General features: G+C 42.3%; 1 protein-coding gene across 2 annotated transcripts in view; it reads left to right on the top strand.

Annotated features, from left to right (window-relative positions):
* Nucleotides 1–24,888, top strand: part of LOC311101151 (anion exchange protein 2-like) — an 82,033-nt gene that overhangs the window by 39,065 nt on the left and 18,080 nt on the right. Inside the window, exons 2-4 of one of the 2 annotated variants that reach the window (XM_084142228.1) lie at nt 7,644–7,825; nt 22,744–22,903; nt 23,119–23,357. In XM_084142228.1, coding sequence (XP_083998354.1) covers nt 7,766–7,825; nt 22,744–22,903; nt 23,119–23,357 — 459 coding nt within the window. In that variant the 5' untranslated portion in view covers nt 7,644–7,765. Of the gene's footprint in view, nt 1–7,643; nt 7,826–10,127; nt 10,261–22,743; nt 22,904–23,118; nt 23,358–24,888 lie in introns of those variants that run through there. The other variant, XM_084142229.1, reaches the window with a different exon arrangement.

Here is a 24,888-nt window from a genome sequence, read left to right as displayed (position 1 = left end):
ATTGATTTCTGAACTCTTCCTAAGTTAAAACATTAGTATTGTGTTTATAAATGAACATGAACTTATTTTCTTTGCATTATTCGAGGTCTGACAACGCTGCATCTTTTTTGTTATTTTGACCAGTTGTAATTTTCTGCAAATAAATGCTCTAAATTACAATATTTTTATTTGGAATTTGGGTGAAATGTTGTCAGTAGTTTATAGAATAAAACAAACATGTTATTTTTACCCAAACACATACCTATAAATAGTAAAACCAGAGAAACTGATAATTTTGCAGTGGTCTCTTAATTTTTTCCAGAGCTGTAGTTGGCGCCAGACATCTGAAGATTGGTGGACTGGTTCCCTGCATTAATCTATTGATGATGAGGTCATAAAAATGATATCTTGTAAGGCTGAGGTATTTCCTAATACAGGGTCACATTATCCTGTATTATTCTGGTGGGATAGTTATCACCACACGTTATGGCTGTGTTGCTACTGTGACGCTGGAGGTGAAGATTTTCCTCACACAAGATTAGCTACACGACTCCATCACTTTGGCCTTGTTCTATTACAAGGAAATAAGTGTGTTATCTGTTTCTTTTGTGAAATTCCAGTTAGCGGTATAATGTTTATACAGTAGTTGATTGTGTTTTGTGTTCAGTTCATAAGCTATAGGCCTATTCAATTGCGTCTAAAAATGTGTCTGTGTGCCTGTCTGAAGCCTCTGACTCAGTGGCGAGTCGTCACTGACTCCAGTCACATGGCTACTTGTCAGCGGGCTGCAAGAGGAAACCTAATCCTGAGGAGGAAGGCTGCATTTATCAGTCTGTGACAGCTAGTGTGAGAGGGAGGATCTGGGGGAACAATAAACTAGACTTAGGAGCCCACCACGGCGAGTAAAGCCACACAGAAAGCCTCTCTAATTGCAGCTTGCTTTCTGTCTTTCTTTTTGTCTATCAATCTTTTCTTTTTCTTTCCTTCACTTTGTGCGGTTCCTGGTCTCCCCTCACAGCGGCGTTCAGCCTTGCACTACAATGTCAGGGGTGGCTCCTCTGCAGGAGGCACACAAAGGTACAGTACAAGGTTTTTGAAGTTGTCTCTCTCTAGTCTCAGTGGTGACTTGTTGGAAGTTTTGATACCTAACCTGTCCTGTTTGGCTGTTTTCATGTTACTTTTAACCATTTACTTCGATTTGGTTCTTTTGGTTTTTGTCTGCTTCATTCGATGTGAGTTTTTGTTATTTCGGTTTTATACCGTACAGCAAGGTTCATTTGTTTAGAGTTGCGTTGTGCTCTACTCTGATAAGTAATTAAATGAATTGAGAGTAAAGTTGCCCCGAGTGGACCTGCAGAGGTTTAGGTCTCCGGTGACACTCACTCCAGAAAAATTATCCTAATTTCCTATACTATTCCAGTATGCACTGTTTGTGCTCTTCTACGTAAGTGGCTCCAACAAACACTCCGCCACAGTCGTATAATGCCTGAAATAGACTCTTTATTAACTTGTTTTGAGCAACACACATGGTTTGCTAAATGGCATATTGAGTTCATGATAAATGCATTTGCTTCCCTCAAAGATAGTTCATTGTTCGCTTTATTGGAGGTTTGGGCATTTCTTTTCACTTTCTTAAACCTCTCCCCTGTCTAGCTCATTCATAGTCAGTAAGTGGAGTCAATTGGAACCGTTGGTACCTAGGCTACGTTTGAGGTTTTTCCTCTGTAGTCTGTTTGTCCCTTTAGTGCAGGGGTGTCAAACATAAGGCCCATGGGCCGGAAAGATTATATGACAAACAGTAGCATGCAATCTGAATGACCTAAAATGATGAATCCCATATTGGTCTTTCACAGTCTGGCCAACCCAAGCTGTACTTTGCAAGTAGGCTAATAGTAGGCCTACTATTAAAACAGATAAATGAGGCTGTCAACTGAGTCAGAAATTCACAGGTTTCAGATATATTTTTATAAGGTTTTTGCTCTCAGTCACACTTTCTTAATAGAAAAACAACAAAATTGGATGTTCTAAGACCACAGCAATGCTTAAACCACATCAGGAGACCACTTTTGAGGTTTGGGAAAAATCTAGAAATGTATTTTTTTTTTAATGGTGTAGTTGCCCTTTAATTCAACTGTGCAGGCACCTAGCACTGGTTTGGTTAGCTGTGTTTCTGTAGCGCACATGAGATGGAGTTTGCAAAACAAATGGCCACTGGTTTGACGCAAATAATCATGATGATATTCTGCCAGGTAGGCATAGGCTACTTTGTAGCTAGTTAACATTTAATTGAAGTAAAGAGGTTTTTGGGAAAGCCTGTCCATCTACCAGAAGACAGTTAGGCCTATCATTTGCACCGCTATATTTTTCCTGTTCCTTAATTGTTTGAAACCAGGATGTTTTACTTCATATTATGAGGCATGTCTTACCTTGTTTCAAAGTAGCCTATAGCCAAAATCCCACCTTTAGAAACGTGGAGGCAATTATTTTGTAAAGACTTCCTCATATGCACTCTCCTGTTCTGTTGGTTTTCAAGTCAACTTTGTTTCATTGTCTAGCAGCCAAATGCATTATCCTAGTCATATTTGCGACCTATGATAGTTTTTGCATCTTTAGATCACCCCTCTTTCTAAATTTCTAAAGGATATTTTCATCTCTTTCCATGAAACCGCTCACATGTGCGGTGGTGTGCAATTTAGAATGGTGTTCTTCCACAAATTACATTTCTGCGCTTAAAATGTGAATAAATAATATTTTATCAACGTTTTAAGCTAAATATTCAGATATTTTCCATCAGCCTTATTAATTGATATGGCGTATACCCCCACTACACTACTTTGATACTCATCGTGGGGATTAAGAAGTGAGTATACGCAATGCCTACAACAACAAAGAAGTGGGTATACGGCGTATACCTGCGTATATCCTCCACTACACTACTGCCCGCCAGGCAAAATGAGTATGGACAGCCCTGCTTTAGTGTATTCGATAAGGTTCCTCTCGTGTATATAAATTGTTCAGTGTTGATTATGGTGACTAATAGGAATAGGCTACAGCACTGATGAATATCTGAGGGAACATGACATTTGTTTGTAGTTGTCCACATTCTCCTGTGTCTTGGAGCCTCACAATCATTAGAAATTGGAGTTGATTAACTCTATTCTATATTATGCATTGAGGCTTCACAGATGAACACAACATGTCTTTTGAGTTCGATTGGTGCTGTCCTAAAAGTTTTATCCAAGGGACACCTCACACTTGAGCAGAAGTGCTATTACTATGCTGATGTAACGTGTAATGAGCCTATAGCCTACATATTCTAGGCTAACCCTGCAAAACCACATCTAAAAACAAGTTGTTTTCAAGAAAGATAAACCCTGTCTCTAAAACAGGAGTCGCATACGCTAATATAGCCTAAGCATAGACTAAGTAAAATCTTAAGTATACTTTGTGTCAACGATGAGGTTTCTACATGATCATTTAGTGTCTATTTGTGGAATGGCATTTTCATTGGCAGTTTGATTTCTTATTGAACTGCTTTTCCTGAAATGATGCCTTTTGATTGAAGTATGCCAGTATATAATCTGTGGTCTATACTTGTATGCCACACAATTTTAAGGCCTAAAATTGTCTCTCCAACTGCAACACAACATGTTTTTACTACCACACTTGAATTGAGGCTTCCAAGAGTTATTGGCTTGTCATGTAGATTGAGCCTATAACAGCTTCTTATAGGCTTGAGTGATACTGGCTGTATAGACTCACTTTACATGTTATTACCGGTAAATCATTTGCAGATATCAATACTACTACAATAACCACTCTAAACTGATTAGCTGCTAGGCTTTGCTATGAATGTACTCTTAACCTATAGCTTACTGCATATTTCGTGACCCAAGTTCTTTATAATTTCACAGAGCTGTCATGCTATGCAAACCGTACAGGCCTAGGAGGCAAAATGCTAATGTAAAAAATTGGGTTTTGACTGCAGTTATTTATAAAGTGGGGAGCTTTCCCTAGGGGGGCATTATTTGACTCTATTGCAGACTGTTTTCGGAGCAGGTACTTATTGTTCTGTCGAGATTTAAGTGGACACAGCACAGATGATATTTGATTCCCATGTATGAGACATTGGAAGTTTACTGGTATGAGTGGGAAGTTGGGAATCTAATAGGCCTACTCAGGGCTCTGAAGTGCGACCTTTTTACTTGCATATGTGCCTAAATATTTGCGAGCACCAGTGCGCCTAGAAAAATGTATTACCTCAAATATTTTTAATTGTGCTCCTACATTTCTTTGTGTATGCCTTCAATTTAGGCGCAAATGTGCTCCATATAAAAAAGGTCAGCATAGAGCCCTGCTACTGCTTGATGAAAGTAAGCAATTAAGTTGTTTCATGGAACTCTGCCACTGGTGTCATAAAGTTGTAAATACCTTCTCAAGTCTCTTGTCAGATTCAAACTACCCAGGTAACTAACATTGATTTGATAGAGTATTAGAAATCAATATTTTACAGTCTATTTTAATCATTTCTTGTAATTTTACAGCACTGATCCATATTTTGCTTTGTGAAAGCAGGTAGATGTCTTGCGATAGCATTAGAATGGAATCTCAGACATTGATGAGGAGTTAGTTATGTCACCATAAGGTTTATTGAGTCACCTGGTACATCAGAATTGTGGAAACTCCGGTGACTTGACTAAACATAGATTAGAGAAGCGGAAGACTTTGCAGAGCTTTATTCCCCAGTCCTCTTCCGCTCTGCAAGGGAAATAGTGCGGAAGGCCACAAAGGAGGCCACATGGCTAGATTACCTAACTTCAAGCAGGAAATGCTCACTCATGTAGAGGGTCTCCTCATCCACCTGTATTGCCACTTCATAGACTAGTGATAGTGCGAGCTAGCATGCTAGCTGTTCCGGTAGACTTCCAGTCATTGCGTTAACCCTAGTTAGCATTGGCTCCAGGGTGGGAAATGTAATGGCCAAATGTTACTAGCCACTCAAATCTTTTACCAGACACATTTCTTAAAAAAAAAACATGCACATGTTTTGTAATGTTAAAACAACATATTAGTGTGTTTTTCCAGCAGGCAAGGCCGCCATCTTTCTCTCTATTGTTTGAACCAGATATTGAGCCTATGCTGTACCCCACCCTGCTTTTACCACTGTAGCGTTGAGATTCTCTCTTCCAGAGATGACACACACACTCAGATATGTATGTATGTTGTTTTTTTTTTTTTTTTTACATGTGGGCTTTGGATAAAAATAAATAAATAAAATGCTCCCAAATGCTCTGTGTGACCACCCGCCAATGTCTACAAGCCAATGCCTAAATCTACCAGCATTTGGCTGGTGTTAATTTCCCACCCTGATTGACTCGCAGAACTACTTCCTTCATACTGGACGCAGAAACATAACATTTTTATCCATAATTGCCAGAATCTTGCACTATTACTTTAACATATATTTATTCAGGTTATGTTAATGCGGTAGCAGTTAAGCCTGGGACAGAGGTTATGTTATCTACAATCTTAGGAGGATAAATGTCCCTTATTCAATTCTCTGGAAGGCTGATTGATTGCAGGCTGAAAATATCACATCCCTGAAGAAGTTATGACATGCCTGGATAAATCCACTGGGCAATTTGGCTCCACATTGAATTCATTTCATTGTGATTGCTGTCATTTCAGTTTTTTGGCTTTGTATTATTTATATGATTACTGTGTTCATGTTGTTATCATAATGGTTGTTATTACAGTCTTGCCCTGGGGTGCATAAGCCGTTTCCCATGGTTGTGTGGTCAGGAACCCAATGTACTGTAATTGTAACTTTATCCCACTGTTGATCGCTCCCCTTTCCTCAGTCAGCAGGGGTCTAGTTTTACTGAGAAAGTCATATTTAAGCACATCAAAGTTGTTTTTTTGGTTCTTATTGTGCAGTTTGACACAGTATGACACAGTCATCATTTTCTCATGTCTCCTAATTACAACTGTCTGTTGTGTGTGACGTGTCATTGAGAGAAGATGTCTCAATGCAATTGGTTTGTTGATCATTTAAGATCTCTGGTACATGGAATTAGTCATATTTCTGGTCCTGTATCAAGTGTCTTAGAGTAGTCAGACAGGTCCCCCCCCGTTCATGTAAACTTATTAATTGTGATCTAAAAGGCAAAACTGATCCTAGGTCAGCTCTCCTACTCTGAGACGCTTGATGCATGCGGCCCCTGATGTCACTCCCTTTCCTTGTCCCTCTTGAAGTCCACTTATGATTGGGAGAATTAACATTTTTGAACAAAGTGTTCTCTCTCCAGCCCACAACCTCCAAACAACAGCACACGTCATGGTCTAATCTCTCTGTAGTTGATTGTACCAAGTTAAGAGCCAGGCTACCTCTTAAGGACCTCTCTTGCAAACAAGGTCATTGATATGATTATGCCCTGGCTTCAGCTAAGCATTTTGTAACTTTGATAATGATTGCCAGGAAAACTAGGCTGCCTATGACGGGACAGACAGTGTTTCTAACGGTGACACTAGAATGGCCGAAAGTGAACAGGCACCCAATTTCCAATATAGTGCAGTGCACTACTTTTGACCAGAGCTCTATGGGTCTTGGTCAAAAGTAGTGCACTATAAATGGAATAGGGTTCCATTTGGGATGCACAGGTCTCCTCTGCTCTAGCTGTATGAATAAAACGGCATCTTTCGTTCAACAAAGACACATAGAGTCAATGTTTGACTCACGCCAAGTTCTCTGTAAGCTGAAACCATTGACCACCTGGAATATCAAAGGGATTGAAAAGGGTAAAGCTTTCTGTTGATGTTCTCTTCAACAGGAATACATTAGGAAACCTTAATCAGAGTAGGTCATACAGCATGCACCACCACCTGATTCCTCGCAATCAGTTAGTTTAACGTTGGCTACCAATTATCTTGAAATGGGTACAAAAACTCATCAGAAATGCATATTATGCAGTACAATGATCATACCAGACTTTGATGTTACACCTCTTGGTGCTGCACCACCACCAGCCCTGTCTGTCCTTGCTTCCTGTCTGCCTCTACTGTGCCCAATGGCTCCTGACCTGCATTAATGGGTCTTCCTACAGGGGGAGGGTGAGTGGCTCCAGCCACGTGCCATCACTTATCACAGCCTCCTCTCCACAGTAGCAGGCCCTTATCTGGCCCTTATCAGACTGTGGTTGTAATGACCTTGAGGGTGGTGAGGAAGTACAGTAGGACTGGAGTCCTCCCCGACAGGGACACAGTAACAGACATGCATGAATAATCATGGTTAGGGGCCCTGTGCCTTATGTCAGCACAAGCTCAGACTACCTCAGCCTTTAGGCAGGAATCAGAGATGAATTATCATCTTCCTATCCTAACCAAACAAGGAAGCCGTAATGACCTTTGCGTTTTGCGAGAGTAGTTTTATTGTGCTGTGTAAAAACAAGATGACTCTTGTTGAGTTTAGCACTGACTTTGCTGATCTTTATTGAGGAAAAATGTACTTACTATGACTGATATGTGGTTGTCTCACCTAGCTATCTTCAGACGAATGCACTAACTGAAAGTCGCTCTGGATAAGAGCGTCTGCTAAATGACAATAACATTATAATTTTTTAAAAGGTTTGTTTTAAGATGCACTTAAATATTTCTGTCTTTCCCAGGTTATGCTGCCCAAAAGTTGTCTGAGTCCGCGTGAGAAAGAGAAGGGCTAAAGCCACACCGCTCCCTAAACCTGTTAGCTCTCCAGACAGCTCCAGCACCCATTCCACAGAGGAGAGGAGCCATGAGCAACCCCAATGAACCCAGAAATATCACAGACGCCTTGGCGTCAGTCATCCACATCGTAAGTCCATTCATTCACACTGAGATACAGTTCAGTAAGTCAGCCCAATCAGGTCATCCTAACTAACGTTTGCGACACAATACAAACAAACAACAAACAAACAAACACAGACAACAAGAGACGTGTGATTGACAATCATTCACATCAGTAAGAAATTGCATGTCAACATACATTGATATATTATTGCTCTTGACTTATATTAATATGTTAGTTTATGTTAATCTAATATTCTCATAAAACTGCAGTGGTTCTCTGCCAGAAAGGAGTTCATCTGATCTCTGATTGCCAAACGGCCTTGTTTCTTTGTACACGTGACACACATTCTCTCTATGCTCGAGTTCTGCTTTGTCAGCCTCTCCAGTTCACTGTATTTTGGCATGGGAGTGTATTTTGGATTGTGCCGTTCCTCTCAGAGCAGGGTATGTACAAATCCATGCCCTCACTGGGATTGAATCCACAGACTCCAGACAGATTTAGGGATATTTTTATTAATTCTGACTTCTGAATTGAAACGTGAAGCGTAATTCAAACCATTTCCCTTGGGCCCCATTTGAGAAGGGCCTTGGCTTGGGGAATCAAGAATGTTGAAGGTTACACAAGCCAAGCAATTTCCTTCCACTTTTCTTAAGCCAGTGTCTATTTAGAAATGATTGTCTGTACTAGGACCAAAATATCTTGTTGTATTTCCAGGCCTTTCCAGTGCCCCGTTTGTTATGTGGGGCAGAATGGGCACTCCAACTAAACATATTGGCATCAGTACTGTTAGAAGCCCAGTGCTAAAGCATCTCTGTGGTTCAGCCTCAGAGCAGAGGCAAGCTGGCCTTGTCTAAGGTCAATGGTTAAAACGACATTCCAGCCTGGGGGCCTCTCAAAATAACATAATCTTAAGAGGATGAGTAAGTTACTTTGGGTAGCGTTGAGAGAGGCTGTGAAGGTCATTCAGAAAAAATAAAAAAAAGTTTTTGGCCAATCAATGAGGAACAAATACACATCCTCTTTATGGTTTCTTCAAATGATTAATTGAGATTGGATACAGAGTTTATAGCAGACCTTTAACCTTCTTTACACAATAAACAAAAATGAAATTAGCATTGTCTATGGTTGAGCATCCATTTGTGACCCTCACAAACATACTCCCACGACCCTCTTAAGCATGCATGCATGCATGCACACATACAGTAGACTCAAACGCATGCACCACCACACACAGTGCGAAAGCGGTAGATACTAAACTTAAGGAAATGCCTGCTTTCCCTGAGCTATGCATTTCTTTCAGTGCTCAGTCAGCTGCTTCCTATCCCATGTTACACAATCATGTGGCTGTGGCACTAGACAACCCCCAGGACTGGCCTCTTGGTAGGTGGACTCTCCAAGACATAAACAACTAAGAGTGAAAGGACTTATGCTCATGTCCAGAATACCTCCCTGTGTTAGAATGTAGCGGTAGTTCTGTAGTTGAAATGTAATGTCACTGCTACACGTGTCTGAGTTGTAGAGTGCAGAGGTGCAATGCAAAACATGTACATATAGTATGTTGTATGTACTGTAATGTGATGTGATATGGACGGTTATCCCAGTGGTGGTAATTGCTAATTATGGCCTACAGATTTAGCTACCATATGTCTGGTTAGAGTGACGTGTCTGCTGTTTTGTGACATTACACCAACCTTATTTAACCTTGGCAAATCTGGGTTCTCCAAACCTTTTCCTGTCCAAGGACAGACGGCTTGCTGATGGACGGCTTGAGGGCTGAGATTTGAATACAGTCTGCTGGTAATCAGATTCAGCCCATTACAGTCAGTTCAATCTAACTCGGTCAGACTGCTGGCAGCCATGAGGCGTCTTTATAATCTCTTACGGATAATTCAGACGGTTGTCAATACATACCCAAGTTGCTATCCAATTGATGTGTTTACAACTTCATGGCTGCAGATGTCATTTTCTTGTGCATTCGCACAACGCTGATTAGTAAAATTGACAAAAGACATGTCTGTTTGCTACTTGACTGGAGCTGAAGCTGTCATTGGTAATTTTCCTCGCTTCCTTGCTCTTCTAAGTTAATAATTCACCTTTCAAACGATGAGTGTACATGCTTGTATGCAAGGGGAAAGAGAGTGTGTCTATGTGTCAGTGTACCATGTGTCTCAGTGTGTGTGTGTTTTAAGGATAGTTGAGATAATCCTATTTGGATTTTGGAAGGGTCGGTCAACATTGTGAAACTGGGGTGATGTCCTCTTCCTGCCGCTAGGCACTGCCCTTTGTCATGTGACTGGGGGCAATCGAAAGAGACAGTAGACAGAGGTTGAAAAGGTGCTTACTGTGTGCGGTAGTTCTTTTTACTTATCAAGCAGAAACTGCAAATACAGTCGCTAGAGATAATGCTGCGTGAGAAATGAGATTGGACTTTGATGGAGTTTTTGTACACAGCAGCAAAGGTGAGTTATGAGTTTGAACACAGGGTAACATACAGGACTAGCCAGTTCAACATAATATAAGTCACATGGGCATTGATGCCCTTTAGAAGCGCCTCTCTCCATGTGTGTGGACATGAAGAGACTTATCATTTCCTGTTCTATGTCTACATACCACGTGCAGTATATTGGTTTAAAACCCTGAACAATTTGAACCTACAGATGCCTTCATGCACAAATATAGTAAATACACCTGACTTGATGTTTTTGTAGTAAAAGTTTACACAATGGGGTTTGAAACTGAATACATTTCTCCTTCCTTTTTTCCCTGACAACATTTGTGGTAATGTGTGCAACAAGTGAAACATTCCAAAGGCATCTGTGATGGTCTTGTTATTTTGTCAACAGCCCATTGACTGTTTGTGTGAGTATGTGAATGGAGGAAGACATTTCTTCTCATTGTTATCTTAATGCATCAGTGATTACTGATAGTTACCCCTCGACTGCCAACAGATGGAGCACGCTAGATATCTCAACAGGGGAATATGGTCAGTCAGTGTTCCTTGTAAAACTCCTGGCTCTGGCAGCCATTAGCTATGTGTGAATAGTGTTGCACAGCTAGAAGTGGCAAGGTATGCGTCCTTAATGGCGCCCTATTCCCTATATAGTGCACTACTATGCAGGGAATAGGGTGCTATTTGGGACACAGCCATGGTGTGAGAGGATTTATGCAATCAGCTACTGACCCCATTACAGAATAACTTTAGAGGAAGGTGTCTGGCATGACAAATTGCCAGCCTCTTTTGTTTGTTTGTCCCTCATAAAAGGATTAGAATTAAGAGTCCCCCGCACCCCAACCCCCTTCCTCCTCTTTAAGTCACAGTATGACAGTATCCAATGTCACTGGCTGTCATCACGCAAGCTCATGCAAGGGATATCACATTAATAATAATAGTTGTAATTTATATAGCACTTTTTATTACATGAAGAATCTCAAATACGCTTAATTTTTTTTAGAAAGAATTAAGTTAATTGATAGTTCATGGGCTGCATGGACAAAGATCTTCCACGGAGGCGGGCACAAGTCCGGATGATATCCAACTCGCACTAGGACTATCTCCGCTCCACTATCACTTAATCAGTGTGGGAAAGAAAGCTTTAGCATTTGTGGGCTACCCCTCAATAACATTTGATGCATGGCCACCCTCTGTTTTGTCAAGCTTACTTCCTGTCATTTCTCTGTGAACGTCAAGAACTAAGAATCAAGGTCAGTGGCTGAATATTATTAGGCGGACAATTGGGTTAATCAGACCTCAAAAGTGAAGGGAAGCGATTTTGAGGTACATGTTGGCCTGTTTCCTGGTGGTACCAATGGGGAGAAAGAGACCGTGGTCATATTTACACACAAGGCATTACCTTCAAAGACCTCTCCAACAAATGGGCATGACATATCCTCGTCTGGCCTGCTGCAGCAGGAATGCAGTGACTCAACAGACAGTATTACAAGATCACTTACTACTCTACATCCGCCACTGTATACCTGCCCTTCTGCCCTGAGTGTTGCTGACTGTGTGGGATTTCAGCCACCTCTCAGCTCCTCTAATCCTCTCTACAGACTCTGTGTAAGTGACTAGCTGAGTACTCATTACACTCACTTTACATGTAACAAACCTAGTGTACGTTAAACAGACAGTAGGGGTTATATTGCATTACTGAGATTAATATTTCAGTTTGCCTAATCTAATTTTATCCTCTGGTTTACTTTATAGGAGTACTGTAATTAGAAAGCTTCCTCTGCATCTCTTTTCACTTTCCACACGGCAGATTTGATTTATCTTCTTGTGTGTGATGGATGTTCATTTTGATAAAAGTTTTGTCTACCTACCTGGTTCCTAAGAAGGTCCTGAGCAGGCTGCCCCAAATCACCAGTACGACCAGAGTAAAGCTATGACAACTACTGGTCTGTGAGTGTTCATGGTACCTACAGAATCGTATCACCAACCTCTGTTTGTTACTCACTTCAGGGCATTGTGGAGGTCACTCTGCGATCAAAGTGTTCTACAAAGCCTCCACTTCCCCCTGTCCCCCGGCTAAGCTATGATAAGACCAAGGCAGAGCACACTGCATGTTCACATCTCCTCAGCTCATCTCCTATCTGAGCACTCGGTACCTTCAAATGCAATGACTCATGAGATACAGTTCTTGCTGGGTGCAGACCCAGAGGCCAATGCACTTGACGATTTGAAGCCTTCCAAGGCCACACAACCATTGTGTGCCATTGTCCTCTAACAATCCATGCGGTCTGAACATATCCAATGTTTAACCCCAGAACATTAGCACTTAGTAATTAGTTATTAGTTACACCACAACGCCTCCACCAAGTACCATTTCAGGACATTCAGGTGTTCTATCCAATCTATTTGTGGACAAATGTAAATATGTGACTGCAAGTCGTGGAAAAGCCTCATTGCTTATTCAATGACCTACAGTTGAAGTCGGAAGTTTACATACACCTTAGCCAAATACATTTAAACTCAGTTTTTCACAATTCCTGACATTTAATCCTAGTAAACATTCCCTGTCTTAGGTCAGTTAGGATCACCACTTTATTTTAAGAATGTGAAATGTCAGAATAATAGTAGAGAGAATTATTTATTTCAGCTTGTATTTCTTTCAACACATTCCCATTGGGTCAGAAGTTTACATACACTGAATTAGTATTTGGTAGCATTGCCTTTAAATTGTTTAACTTGGGTCAAACGTTTCGGGTAGCCTTCCACAAGCTTCCCACAATAAGTTGGGTGAATTTTGGCCCATTCCTCCTGACAGAGCTGGTGTAACTGAGTCAGGTTTGTAGGCCTCCTTGCTCGCACACGCCTTTTCAGTTCTGCCCACAAATGTTCTATAGGATTGAGGTCAGGGATTTGTGATGGCCACTCCAATACCTTGACTTTGTTGTCCTTAAGCAATTTTGCCACAACTTTGGAAGTATGCTTGGGGTCATTGTCCATTTGGAAGACCCATTTGCGACCAAGCTTTTAACTTCCTGACTGATGTCTTGAGATGTTGCTTCAATATATCCACATCATTTTCCTTCCTCATGAAGCCATCGATTTTGTGAAGTGCACCAGTCCCTCCTGCAGCAAAGCACCCCCACAGCATGATGCTGCCACCCCCGTGCTTCACGGTTGGGATGGTGTTCTTCGGCTTGCAAGCATTCCCCTTTTTCCTCAAAATATAACGATGGTCATTATGGCCAAACAGTTCTATTTTTGTTTTTATCAGACCAGAGGACATTTATCCAAAAAGTACGATCTTTGTCCCCATGTGCAGTTGCAAACCGTAGTCTGGCTTTTTTATGGTGGTTTTGGAGCAGTGGCTTCTTCCTTGCTGAGCGGCCTTTCAGGTTATGTCGATATAGGACTCGTTTTACTGTGGATATAGATACTTTTGTACCTGTTTCCTCCAGCATCTTCACACGGTCCTTTGCTGTTGTTCTGGGATTTATTTTCACTTTTCTCACCAAAGTACGTTCATCTCTAGGAGACCGAACGCGTCTCTTTCCTGAGCGATATGACGGCTGCGTGTTTATACTTGTGTACTATTGTTTGTACAGATAAACGTGTACCTTCAGGCATTTGGAAATTGCTCCCAAGGATGATCCAGACTTGTGGAGGTCTAAAATATATTTTCTGAGGTCTTGGCTGATTTCTTTTGATTTTCCCATGATGTCAAGCAAAGAGGCACTGAGTTTGAAGGTAGGCCTTGAAATACATCCACAGGTACACCTCCAATTGACTAAAATGATGTCAATTAGCCTATCAGGAGCTTCTAAAGCCATTCAAGCTGTTTAAAGGCACAGTCAACTTAGTGTATGTAAACTTCTGACCCACTGGAATTGTGATACAGTGAATTATAAGTGAAATACTCTGTCTGTAAACAATTGTTGGGAAAATAACTTGTGTCATGCACAAAGTAGATCTCCTAACCGACTGGCCAAAACTATAGTTTGTTAAAAATAAATTTGTGGAGTGGTTGAAAATCGAGATTTAATGAATCCAACCTAAGTGTACAGTGGGGAGAACAAGTATTTGATACACTGCCGATTTTGCAGGTTTTCCTACTTACAAAGCATGTAGAGGTCTGTAATTTTTATCATAGGTACACTTCAACTGTGAGAGACGGATTCTAAAACAAAAATCCAGAAAATCACATTGTATGATTTTTAAGTAATTAATTTGCATTTTATTGCATGACATAAGTATTTGATACATCAGAAAAGCAGAACTTAATATTTGGTACAGAAACCTTTGTTTGCAATTACAGAGATCATACGTTTCCTGTAGGTCTTGACCAGGTTTGCACACACTGCAGCAGGGATTTTGAGCCACTCCTCCATACAGACCTTCTCCAGATCCTTCAGGTTTCGGGGCTGTCGCTGGGCAATACGGACTTTCAGCTCCCTCCAAATATTTTCTATTGGGTTCAGGTCTGGAGACTGGCTAGGCCACTCCAGGACCTTGAGATGCTTCTTACGGAGCCACTCCTTAGTTGCCCTGGCTGTGTGTTTCGGGTCGTTGTCATGCTGGAAGACCCAGCCACGACCCATCTTCAATGCTCTTACTGAGGGAAGGAGGTTGTTGGCCAAGATCTCGCGATACATGGCCCCATCCATCCTCCCGTTAATACGGTGCAGTCGTCCTGTCCCCTTTGCAGAAAAGCATCCCCAAAGAATGATGTTTCCACCTCCATGCTTCACGGTTGGGATGGTGTTCTTGGGGTTGTACTCATCCTTCTTCTTCCTCCAAACACGGCGAGTGGAGTTTAGACCAGAAAGCTCTATTTTTGTCTCATCAGACCACATGACCTTCTCCCATTCCTCCTCTGGATCATCCAGATGGTCATTGGCAAACTTCAGACGGGCCTGGACATGCGCTGGCTTGAGCAGGGGGACCTTGCGTGTGCTGCAGGATTTTAATCCATGACGGCGTAGTGTGTTACTAATGGTTTTCTTTGAGACTGTGGTCCCAGCTCTCTTCAGGTCATTGACCAGGTCCTGCCGTGTAGTTCTGGGCTGATCCCTCACCTTCCTCATGATCATTGATGCCCCACGAGGTGAGATCTTGCATGGAGCCCCAGACAGAGGGTGATTGACCGTCATCTTGAACTTCTTCCATTTTCTAATAATTGCGCCAACAGTTGTTGCCTTCTCACCAAGCTGCTTGCCTATTGTCCTGTAGCCCATCCCAGCCTTGTGCAGGTCTACAATTTTATCCCTGATGTCCTTACACAGCTCTCTGGTCTTGGCCATTGTGGAGAGGTTGGAGTCTGTTTGATTGGGTGTGTGGACAGGTGTCTTTTATACAGGTAATGAGTTCAAACAAGTGCAGTTAATACAGGTAATGAGTGGAGAACAGGAGGGCTTCTTAAAGAAAAACTAACAGGTCTGTGAGAGACGGAATTCTTACTGGTTTGTAGGTGATCAAATACTTATGTCATGCAATAAAATGCAAATTAATACAATGTGATTTTCTGGATTTTTGTTTTAGATTCCGTCTCTCACAGTTGAAGTGTACCTATGATAAAAATTACAGACCTCTACATGCTTTGTAAGTAGGAAAACCTGCAAAATCGGCAGTGTATCAAATACTTGTTCTCCCCACTGTATATATATATATCTCATTGGAATAAACCTTGAAATTAAATCTATATAACACAATTTAATTTGAACCTCTCCTCCACTGACATATTTTAAAATATGTAGCAATATATAAAAACATGGATGATGAATAAAATAAATATGCTGAACTGGTTGGACCTTTCAGTCGGTATTCATCCCTAACGCCACAAAGTGCTCTGTTGGGTTATGACCCCTAACCCCTGACCCCTTCCGATGACATGATGTGCCCCCTATAATGGGTCTCCATTTCCTGCTGTGTGTCATCATGAGACCGCTTGTTTATTGTCATGAAAACGTTGAATCACTCATGGCATCCAATTGAACTCTGTCCAAGTGAATTTTGACCCCTACCTTTTTGAGAAAAACATGTATTACTTGTTAGACAAAATCTCTTTCTCTGAGCAATTGTATTATACTGAACAAAAATATAAACGCAACATGCATCAATTTGAAAGATTTTACGGAGTTACAGTTCATATAAGGAAATCAGTCAATTGAAATAAATTCATTAGGCCCTAATCTATGGATTTCACATGACTGGGAATACAGATATGCATCTGTTGGTCACAGATACCTTAAAAAAAAATGGGCCTCACAAGGGGCCTCAGGATCTCGTCACGGTATCTCGGTACATTCAAATTTCCATTAATAAAATGCAATTGTGTTCGTTGTCCATAGCTTATACAGTGAGGGGAAAAAAGTATTTGATCCCCTGCTGATTTTGTACGTTTGCCCACTGACGAAGAAATGATCAGTCTATAATATTAATGGTAGGTTTATTTGAACAGTGAGTGACAGAATAACAACAAAAAAATCCAGAAAAACGCATGTCAAAAATGTTATAAATTGATTATCATTTTAATGAGGGAAATAAGTATTTGACCCCCTCTCAATCAGAAAAATGTCTGGCTCCCAGGTGTCTTTTTATACAGGTAACGAGCTGAGATTAGGAGCACACTCTTAAAGGGAGTGCTCCTAATCTCAGCTTGTTACCTGTATAAAAGACACCTTTCCACAGAAGCAATCAATCAATCAGATTCCAAACTCTCCACCATGGCCAAGACCAAAGAGCTCTCCAAGGATGTCAGAGACAAGATTGTAGACCTACACAAGGCTGGAATGGGCTACAAGACCATCGCCAAGCAGCTTGGTGAGAAGGTGACAACAGTTGGTGTGATTATTCGCAAATGGAAGAAACACAAAAGAACTGTCAATCTCCCTCGGCCTGGGGCTCCATGCAAGATCTCACCTCGTGGAGTTGCAATGATCATGAGAACGGTGAGGAATCAGCCCAGAACTACACGGGAGGATCTTTAAATGATCTCAAGGCAGCTGGGACCATAGTCACCAAGAAAACAATTGGTAACACACTATGCCGTGAAGGACTGAAATCCTGCAGCGCCCGCAAGGTCCCCCTGCTCAAGAAAGCACATATACATGCCCGTCTGAAGTTTGCCAATGAACATCTGAATGATTCAGAGGAGAACTGGGTGAAAGTGTTGTGGTCAGATGAGACCAAAATGGAGCTCTTCGGCATCAACTCAACTCGCCGTGTTTGGAGGAGGAGGAATGCTGCCTATGACCCCAAGAACACCATCCCCACCGTCAAACATGGAGGTGGAAACATTATGCTTTGGGGGTGTTTTTCTGCTAAGGGGACAGGACAACTTCACCGCATCAAAGGGACAATGGACGGGGCCATGTACCGTCAAATCTTGGGTGAGAACCTCCTTCCCTCTGCCAGGGCATTGAAAATGAGTCGTGGATGGGTATTCCAGCATGACAATGACCCAAAACACACGGCCAAGGCAACAAAGGAGTGGCTCAAGAAGAAGCACAGTAAGGTCCTGGAGTGGCCTAGCCAGTTTCCAGACCTTAATCCCATAGAAAATCTGTGGAGGGAGCTGAAGGTTCGAGTTGCCAAACGTCAGCCTCGAAACCTTAATGACTTGGAGAAGATCTGCAAAGAGGAGTGGGACAAAATCCCTCCTGAGATGTGTGCAAACCTGGTGGCCAACTACAAGAAACGTCTGACCTCTGTGATTGCCAACAAGGGTTTTTGCCACCAAGTACTAAGTCATGTTTTGCAGAGGGGTCAAATACTTATTTCCCTCATTAAAATGCAAATCAATGTATAACATTTTTGACATGCGTTTTTCTGGATTGTTTTGTTGTTTTTCTGTCTCTCACTGTTCAAATAAACCTACCATTAAAATTATAGACTGATCATTTCTTTGTCAGTGGGCAAACGTACAAAACAGTATAGTGTACAAAACATTATGAACACCTGCTCTTTCCATGACATAGACTGACCAGTTGAATCCAGGTGAACGCTAATATCCCTTATTAATGTTAAAAACACTTCAATCGGTGTAGATGAAGGGGAGGAGACAGGTTAAAGAAGGATTTTTAAGCCTTGTGACAATTGAGACATGGATTGTGTATGTGTGCCATTCAGAGAGTGAATGGGCAAGACAAAATATTTAAGTGCCTTTGAACGGGGTATGGTAGTAGGTGCCAGGCGGACCAGTTTGTGTCAAGAACTGCAACGCTGCTGGGTTTTTCACGCTCAACAGTTTCCCGTGTGTTTCAAGAATGGTCCACCACCCAAAGGACATCCAGCCCCATCCCACTCCAAGGCCTCTGACAGAGATTTAGGGTCTAAAGTACCTTGGTCAATATTGACACGTACCAAAGTTAAAATGAGGGAGATGAATGCAAGGTATTGTTTGATGACTATTCAAACACAGCTTGCCCTTTCAGGTGCGGTTGGTTTGTCCTCAAAGCGAGAATGAATGCAGAGTCTTGTTTATTCTAACACAGCGCAATCATAAGAGATAGGTTATTGCCAGGCTGGGAGATACGAGTACGATTAGCACTCTCTGCTCATTCCTGTGTTTTATAGAGGTGTTGAGATTCAGAGCGCCACAGTGTCGCCATAGACGAGGGCATTGCCACTTGCTTCAAACACCACTCCTGACTCCCAACACTCATACCTCAAGTCACCCTATTGAAACATGAGTCTGGTAAGTCCCTTAAATCACTGATGGAAGAGAAGGAGAGCATATTGTTTCTTTCTATTGCTGGTTCTTTTGCTGTAAGGGTTTGTTATTGCACACGTTTTTGGTTGTGGGAAATAGTTTCACCTCGCTGGCAATCCCTTACACATCTTCTCCAGCTGTAGAGACTGTGAACTGCTGTGCATAGTAATAGGCTAAAAGCTGTCTTCACTGCTCCTGGAGTTCCTAGTGAGTGGGGATATGTTTTTCAGGTAGACTTGGCTGTCATTTTCTAACTGAACTTTCATGCTTTATTGAAAAATAGTATGTGGTTAAGATTGGCAGCACTACTCTTGAAGTGCCCATCGACTGGCATTCAGGTATTGATTGTATTGGAAAGGACTACAGACTATCACGATTTTAGATTGTAGCTTACAGGTCCAAAGACTGGAGACTGTCACAGAAAGCAACTCTCAAATGACTGGAAGCGTTTTTTTAACGGAGGTCACTGAGGTAAGGGTGAGGCCCATGCAGCCTACCTGAGCAGCTTCGTGTGGAGCTGTCTGACTCTCAACCTTTTGAAGGTTGAACAGAAGTTTCACGTTAGGTCAGTATTGATTATTTGTGGCACATATAGACATATATAGACACTGTCAGAGATTCATCAGCAAGGTTCTGTGTTTTATGCCTGTGTGTGGTATGTGTGGATTTGTAGGTCACACCATAACTCCATGACATGGTAGCCAGTGCAGTGAAGATAAGAGTTTTGTGCCTTGTGAAAATGTTTTCTTACTGTTGTTCCGTTTTCTAAATTTCTTCCCTATATTTTACACATGCAGCCCCATTGCTAAAAAAGAAAAAAAAAGTACAATTTTAAGGTAGAAAATCCACCATTATCAAGCTAAGAGTTATCCATACATTTTTATTGGTGTAATTTGGTGTAAGATGGAGGAGTATGAAAAAGCCCATTGTCCTCCAGTTCTACAGACTGATGGGGAGTGTGTGGTGGAATAATCATATCTCATCAGCCAATATTCTTTCCTTGGTCCCCCTCGAGTGCAGGGGAGAATTTAATCTACCGATGACGTGTTAAATGGCCTGAGAAAGGGTTTGGAGGGGCGTCAAATGAGGCATGGTGCCGTGACTATTTGGCCAGTGTCACAGGAGGGGAGCGCGCTCAGTGAGGAGCCGCACGATCTGTACTGTAGCCACAGCAAAATCTACTTTGCCTTAGGGCTGGACAGAGGAGACGAGGATCCCCCACTTTGTTGGGATCAAGTTCACCTGTGGATCCACCTCTGCAGCCATCCTTATCACAACACGCCTCCGGCAGAGGAGGTCTGCAGCCCGATCTAGCACCCTGCTGCAGGGGAAAACAGATCACTTACCTCAAGGTTTCCCAGCCCTCTCCTCAGGGACCACCAGATGTTTCACATATTTGTTATAGCCCTGAACTGGCACACATGATTCAATTAGTCAAGGGTTTGATTATTATACTGAACAAAAATATAAACGCAACCATGTTTCATGAGCTGAAATAAAAGATCCCAAAAAATGTCCATACGCACAAAAAGCTTATTTCTCTCAAATGTTCTGCACAAATTTGTTAACATCCCTGTTAGTGAGCATTTCTCATTTGCCAAGATAATCCATCCACCTGACAGGTGTGGCATATCAAGAAGCTGATTAAACAGCATGATCATTACACAGGTGCACCTTGTTCTGGGGACAATAAAAGGCCCCTCTAAAATGTGCAGTTTTGTCACACAACACAATGCCACAGATGCCTCATGTTTTGAGGGAGCGTGCAATAGGCATGCTGACTGCAGGAATGTCCACCAGAGCTGTTTTGGAGAATTTGGCAGTACGTCCAGCCAGCCTCACAACCGCAGACCATTTGTAACCACGCCAGCCCAGGACCTCCACATCCGGCTTCTTCACCTGCAGGATCATCTGAGACCAGCCACACGGACAGCTGATGAAACTGTGGGTTTGCACAACCTAATAATTTCTGCACAAACTGTCAGAAACCGTCCCAGGGAAGCTCATCTGCGTGCTTGTCGTCCTAACCAGGGTCTTGACCTAACTGCAGTTTGGCGTTGTAACCGACATCAGTGGGCAAATGCTCACCTTTGATAGCCACTGGCACGCTGGAGAAGTGTGCTCTTCACGGATGAATCCCGGTTTCAACTGTACCGGGCAGATGGCAGACAGCGTGTATGGCGTTGTGTGGGTGAGCGGTTTGCTGATGTCAACGTTGTGAACCGAGTGCCCCATGGTGGCGGTGGGGTTATGGTATGGGCAGGCATAAGCTACGGACAACACAATTGTATTTTATCGATGGCAATTTGAATGCACAGAGATACCGTGACGAGATCCTGAGGCCCATTGTCGTGCCATTCATACGTCGCCATCACCTCATGTTTCAGCATGATAATGCATGGCCCCATGTCGCAAGGATCTGCACACAATCCCAGGAAGCTGGAAATGTCCCAGTTCTTCCATGGCCTGCATACATGTCACCCATTGAGCATGTTTGGGATTGACGTGTACGACAGCGTGTTCTAGTTCCCGCCATTATCCAGCAACTTCACACAGCCATTGAAGAGGTCCTCTGTAGCTCAATTGGTAGAGCATGGCGCTTGTAACGCCAGGGTAGTGGGTTCAATCCCCGGGACCACCCATACGTAAAAATGTATGCGTATATGACTGTAAGTCGCTTTGGATAAAAGCGTCTGCTAAATGGCATATTATTATATTATTATTATTATTATTAAGAGGAGTGGGACAACATTCCACAGGCCACAATCAACAGCCTGATCAACTCTATGCGAAGGAGATGTGTCGCACTGCATGAGGCAATGGTCACACCAGATACTAACTGGTTTTCTGATCCACGCCCCTATTTGTTTTTTAAAGGTATCTGTGACTAACAAATGCATATCTATATTCCCAGTTGTGAAATCCATAGATTAGGGCCCAATTAATTTATTTTAATTGACTGATTTCCTTATATGAACTGTAACTCAGTAAAATCCTTGAAATTGTTGCATGTTGCGTTTTTATATTTTTGTTCATTGTAGTGTATCATTCGAGTCAGGACTTACCTCCCCGGGATGTCCACAGGAATGCCATCACACCACTCATCACTCACGACCATCCATAGCACCACCCTGTCCAAGTCATTGATCAGAGCTTGTGATTACTGTTTAATTTGAGGCTGTTGTAGTGTTCAGAGACCAAGCACAAGCCCTTGTCTTTTCAGTGGATTTCTTCTGTGGGATGACTAGCACTTCCTTTAGTCTCAGTTTGGTGTGAGCTGCATGGATTTGACATGGGGAATAGGGATGAACGAAGTAGGCGAACAACCTCTATAGAGCAAATCTGAATAAATGGATTGCCTAAAATGGACAATGGCCCTGTCCAGGAAAAAGGACCTTGGCAATTCATGTTGATCTGAAAGAATTGGATAAGTATTAGCAATATAGTAGTAGCTTTAACAGAACCTTTAGTAGACTTGATTACATTTTCACCATACTGATTACGTCTATCCAAACCGTTCAGATTTAAAGTGGGTCTAGGGGTTGTTTCTGAATGGGGCCTACAACATCATGGTTCTTTCTCAATTAGTATTTTCTTGATTCCTTGCGTCCTTCTCAAAACCCATTGGAGATTTGAGGGGAGGGGAGGGATCTTCTCCAATACAGTTAAAAGGAGGCGAGGAATCACAGAAAGATGAATTGAGAAGTGAGCCAATATCATATCCCCTTTCCTTGTTTTCCATGACTGATCTGAATTGACCCTCTCCTCCCTCTCTTCCTCTCTCAGCCAGAGGCGCTGTCAGCCTCGTCCATGCGAGGAGCGGTTGAGGAGGATGAAAGGGACCTGAACAAATCCCTGGGGGTCCAGTTCTTTCAGCAGATCCTCAGCTCCGCCCCCAGGGTCCCCGACGAGCAGCACCGCACCTACAACGAGGAGGACTTTGAATGTAAGCACACGGACACGCACACACACACACACACACACTTGTTCACACAACATGCACACATGCGTAGGTGGTTCACATACTTTTGCAGAAATTGTGGAGCGGATTACCTTTATTTTTGGGAATCGTAAATATAAACCGTTGATTTACTAATCAAATAAGTCTCTCTCTGAAAACCACACAAAATGGTTGATCTGCTAACCATTTTCCTCCGGCAGACCACCGTCACTCCTCGCACCACATCCACCACCCCCTGTCCAAGCTTCCCTCTGAAGGGAGGAGGAAGAAGAGTGGCAAGAAGAAAAAAAAGGAAAAAGAGAGCAAGGACAGTTCCGGCCCAACCAGCAACACCACCATTGAGGAAGGAGAGGATGAGGAAGATGAGGAGGAAGAGGGTGGAGAGAGCCACACCCATCTCTCTGAGACAGATTGTGACACCGTCAAAGAAGATGTGCATGTAATGACACATCTTTCATGTTTTCAAATGCGCTTGAACATTCCCTTCAGTTGTCTGTCAGTTGTTGTTTTTTTATAACATGAATCAAAGGTGGCTTAGCGTAAGGCAGGGTTTCCCAAACTCGGTCTTGGGGCCCCCCCCTGGTTGCACGTTTAGTTTTTTGCCCTAGCACTACACAGCTAATTCAATTAACCAACTCATCATCAAGCTTTGATTATTTGAATCAGCTGTGTAGTGCTAGGGCAAAAACCAAAACGTGCACACAGGTGGGGCCCCAGGACTCAGTTTGGGAAACCCTTGCGTAAGGCAATATGCATATCTTACACCACTGATACTGGGTCTGCGTCCCAAATGACACCCTATTCCCTATTTAGTGCACTACTTTTGACCAGGGCCCTGGTAAAAAAAATTAGTGCACTATATAGGGAATATGGTGACATTTGGGACACTGACATGTTTTTTTGCAGTGTGGCTGTGGTTCAACAGATCGAATCCCCCTGTCAGCATTATCATTTTTTCCTCTATGAATATTTAATAACAAGCTTAATCATTTATTTAACTGGTTTGGGGTTACACTGTTATAACACTGACAACTATTGTGTTCTGCCACACAACATGACCGGTTTTGACCTGTGATGGTGTGATATGCATACAACATTAGTTGTCCAAGCCGTCACCCCCAAGCTTTTCTCATATGAAGCTTTCTTTAATTCTAGAAATGTAAAAGAAATGCTGAAGAGTGTGATTTCTCACGAGAGATATGGTGTTTTGCGGGTACTATTTAATGAAGCTGCCAGTTGAGGACCTGTGAGGTGCCTGTTTCTCAAACTAGACACTCTAATATATTTGTCCCCTTGCTCAGTTGTGCACCGGGGCCTCCCACTCCTCTTTCTATTCTGGTTAGAGCCAGTTTGCGCTGTTCTGTAAAGGGAGTAGTACACAGTGTTTCTTGGCAATTTCTCGCATGGAATAGCCTTAATTTCTCAGAACAAGAATATACTGATGAGTTTCAGAAGAAAGTTATTTGTTTCTGGCCATTTTGAGCCTGTAATCGAACCCACAATTGCTGATGCTCCAGATACTCAACTAGTCCCAAGAAGGCCAGTTTTATTGCTTCTTTAATCAGCACAACAGTTTTCAGCTGTGCTAACATAATTGCAAAAGGGTTTTCTAATGATCAATTAGCCTTTTAAAATGATAAACTTGGATTAGCAAACACAACGTGCCATTGGAACACAGCACTGATGGTTGCTGATAATGGGCCTCTGTACGCCTATGTAGAATTTAGGGAATTAGTTGTACCAAATACAATGCTTTTAGTTTTAGATATGTTCAGGACTAGTTTATTACTAGCCACCCCATCCAAAACTGACTGCAGCTCTTTGTTTAGGGTTGCAATGATTTCACTAGCTGTGGTTGCTGACGGGTATAATGTTGACTCCTCAGAGTACATAGACACACAGGCTTTGTTTAACGGTAGTGGTAGATCATTAGTAAGAATAGAGAACAGTAAAGGGCCAAGAGCCGCCTT

Source organism: Coregonus lavaretus (genome assembly GCF_964263955.1).
Source record: "Coregonus lavaretus genome assembly, chromosome: 2".
Lineage (NCBI taxonomy): Eukaryota > Metazoa > Chordata > Actinopteri > Salmoniformes > Salmonidae > Coregonus > Coregonus lavaretus.
The sequence above is the reverse complement of the archived record's forward strand: the minus strand, read 5'-3'. Positions and strand labels throughout refer to the sequence as shown.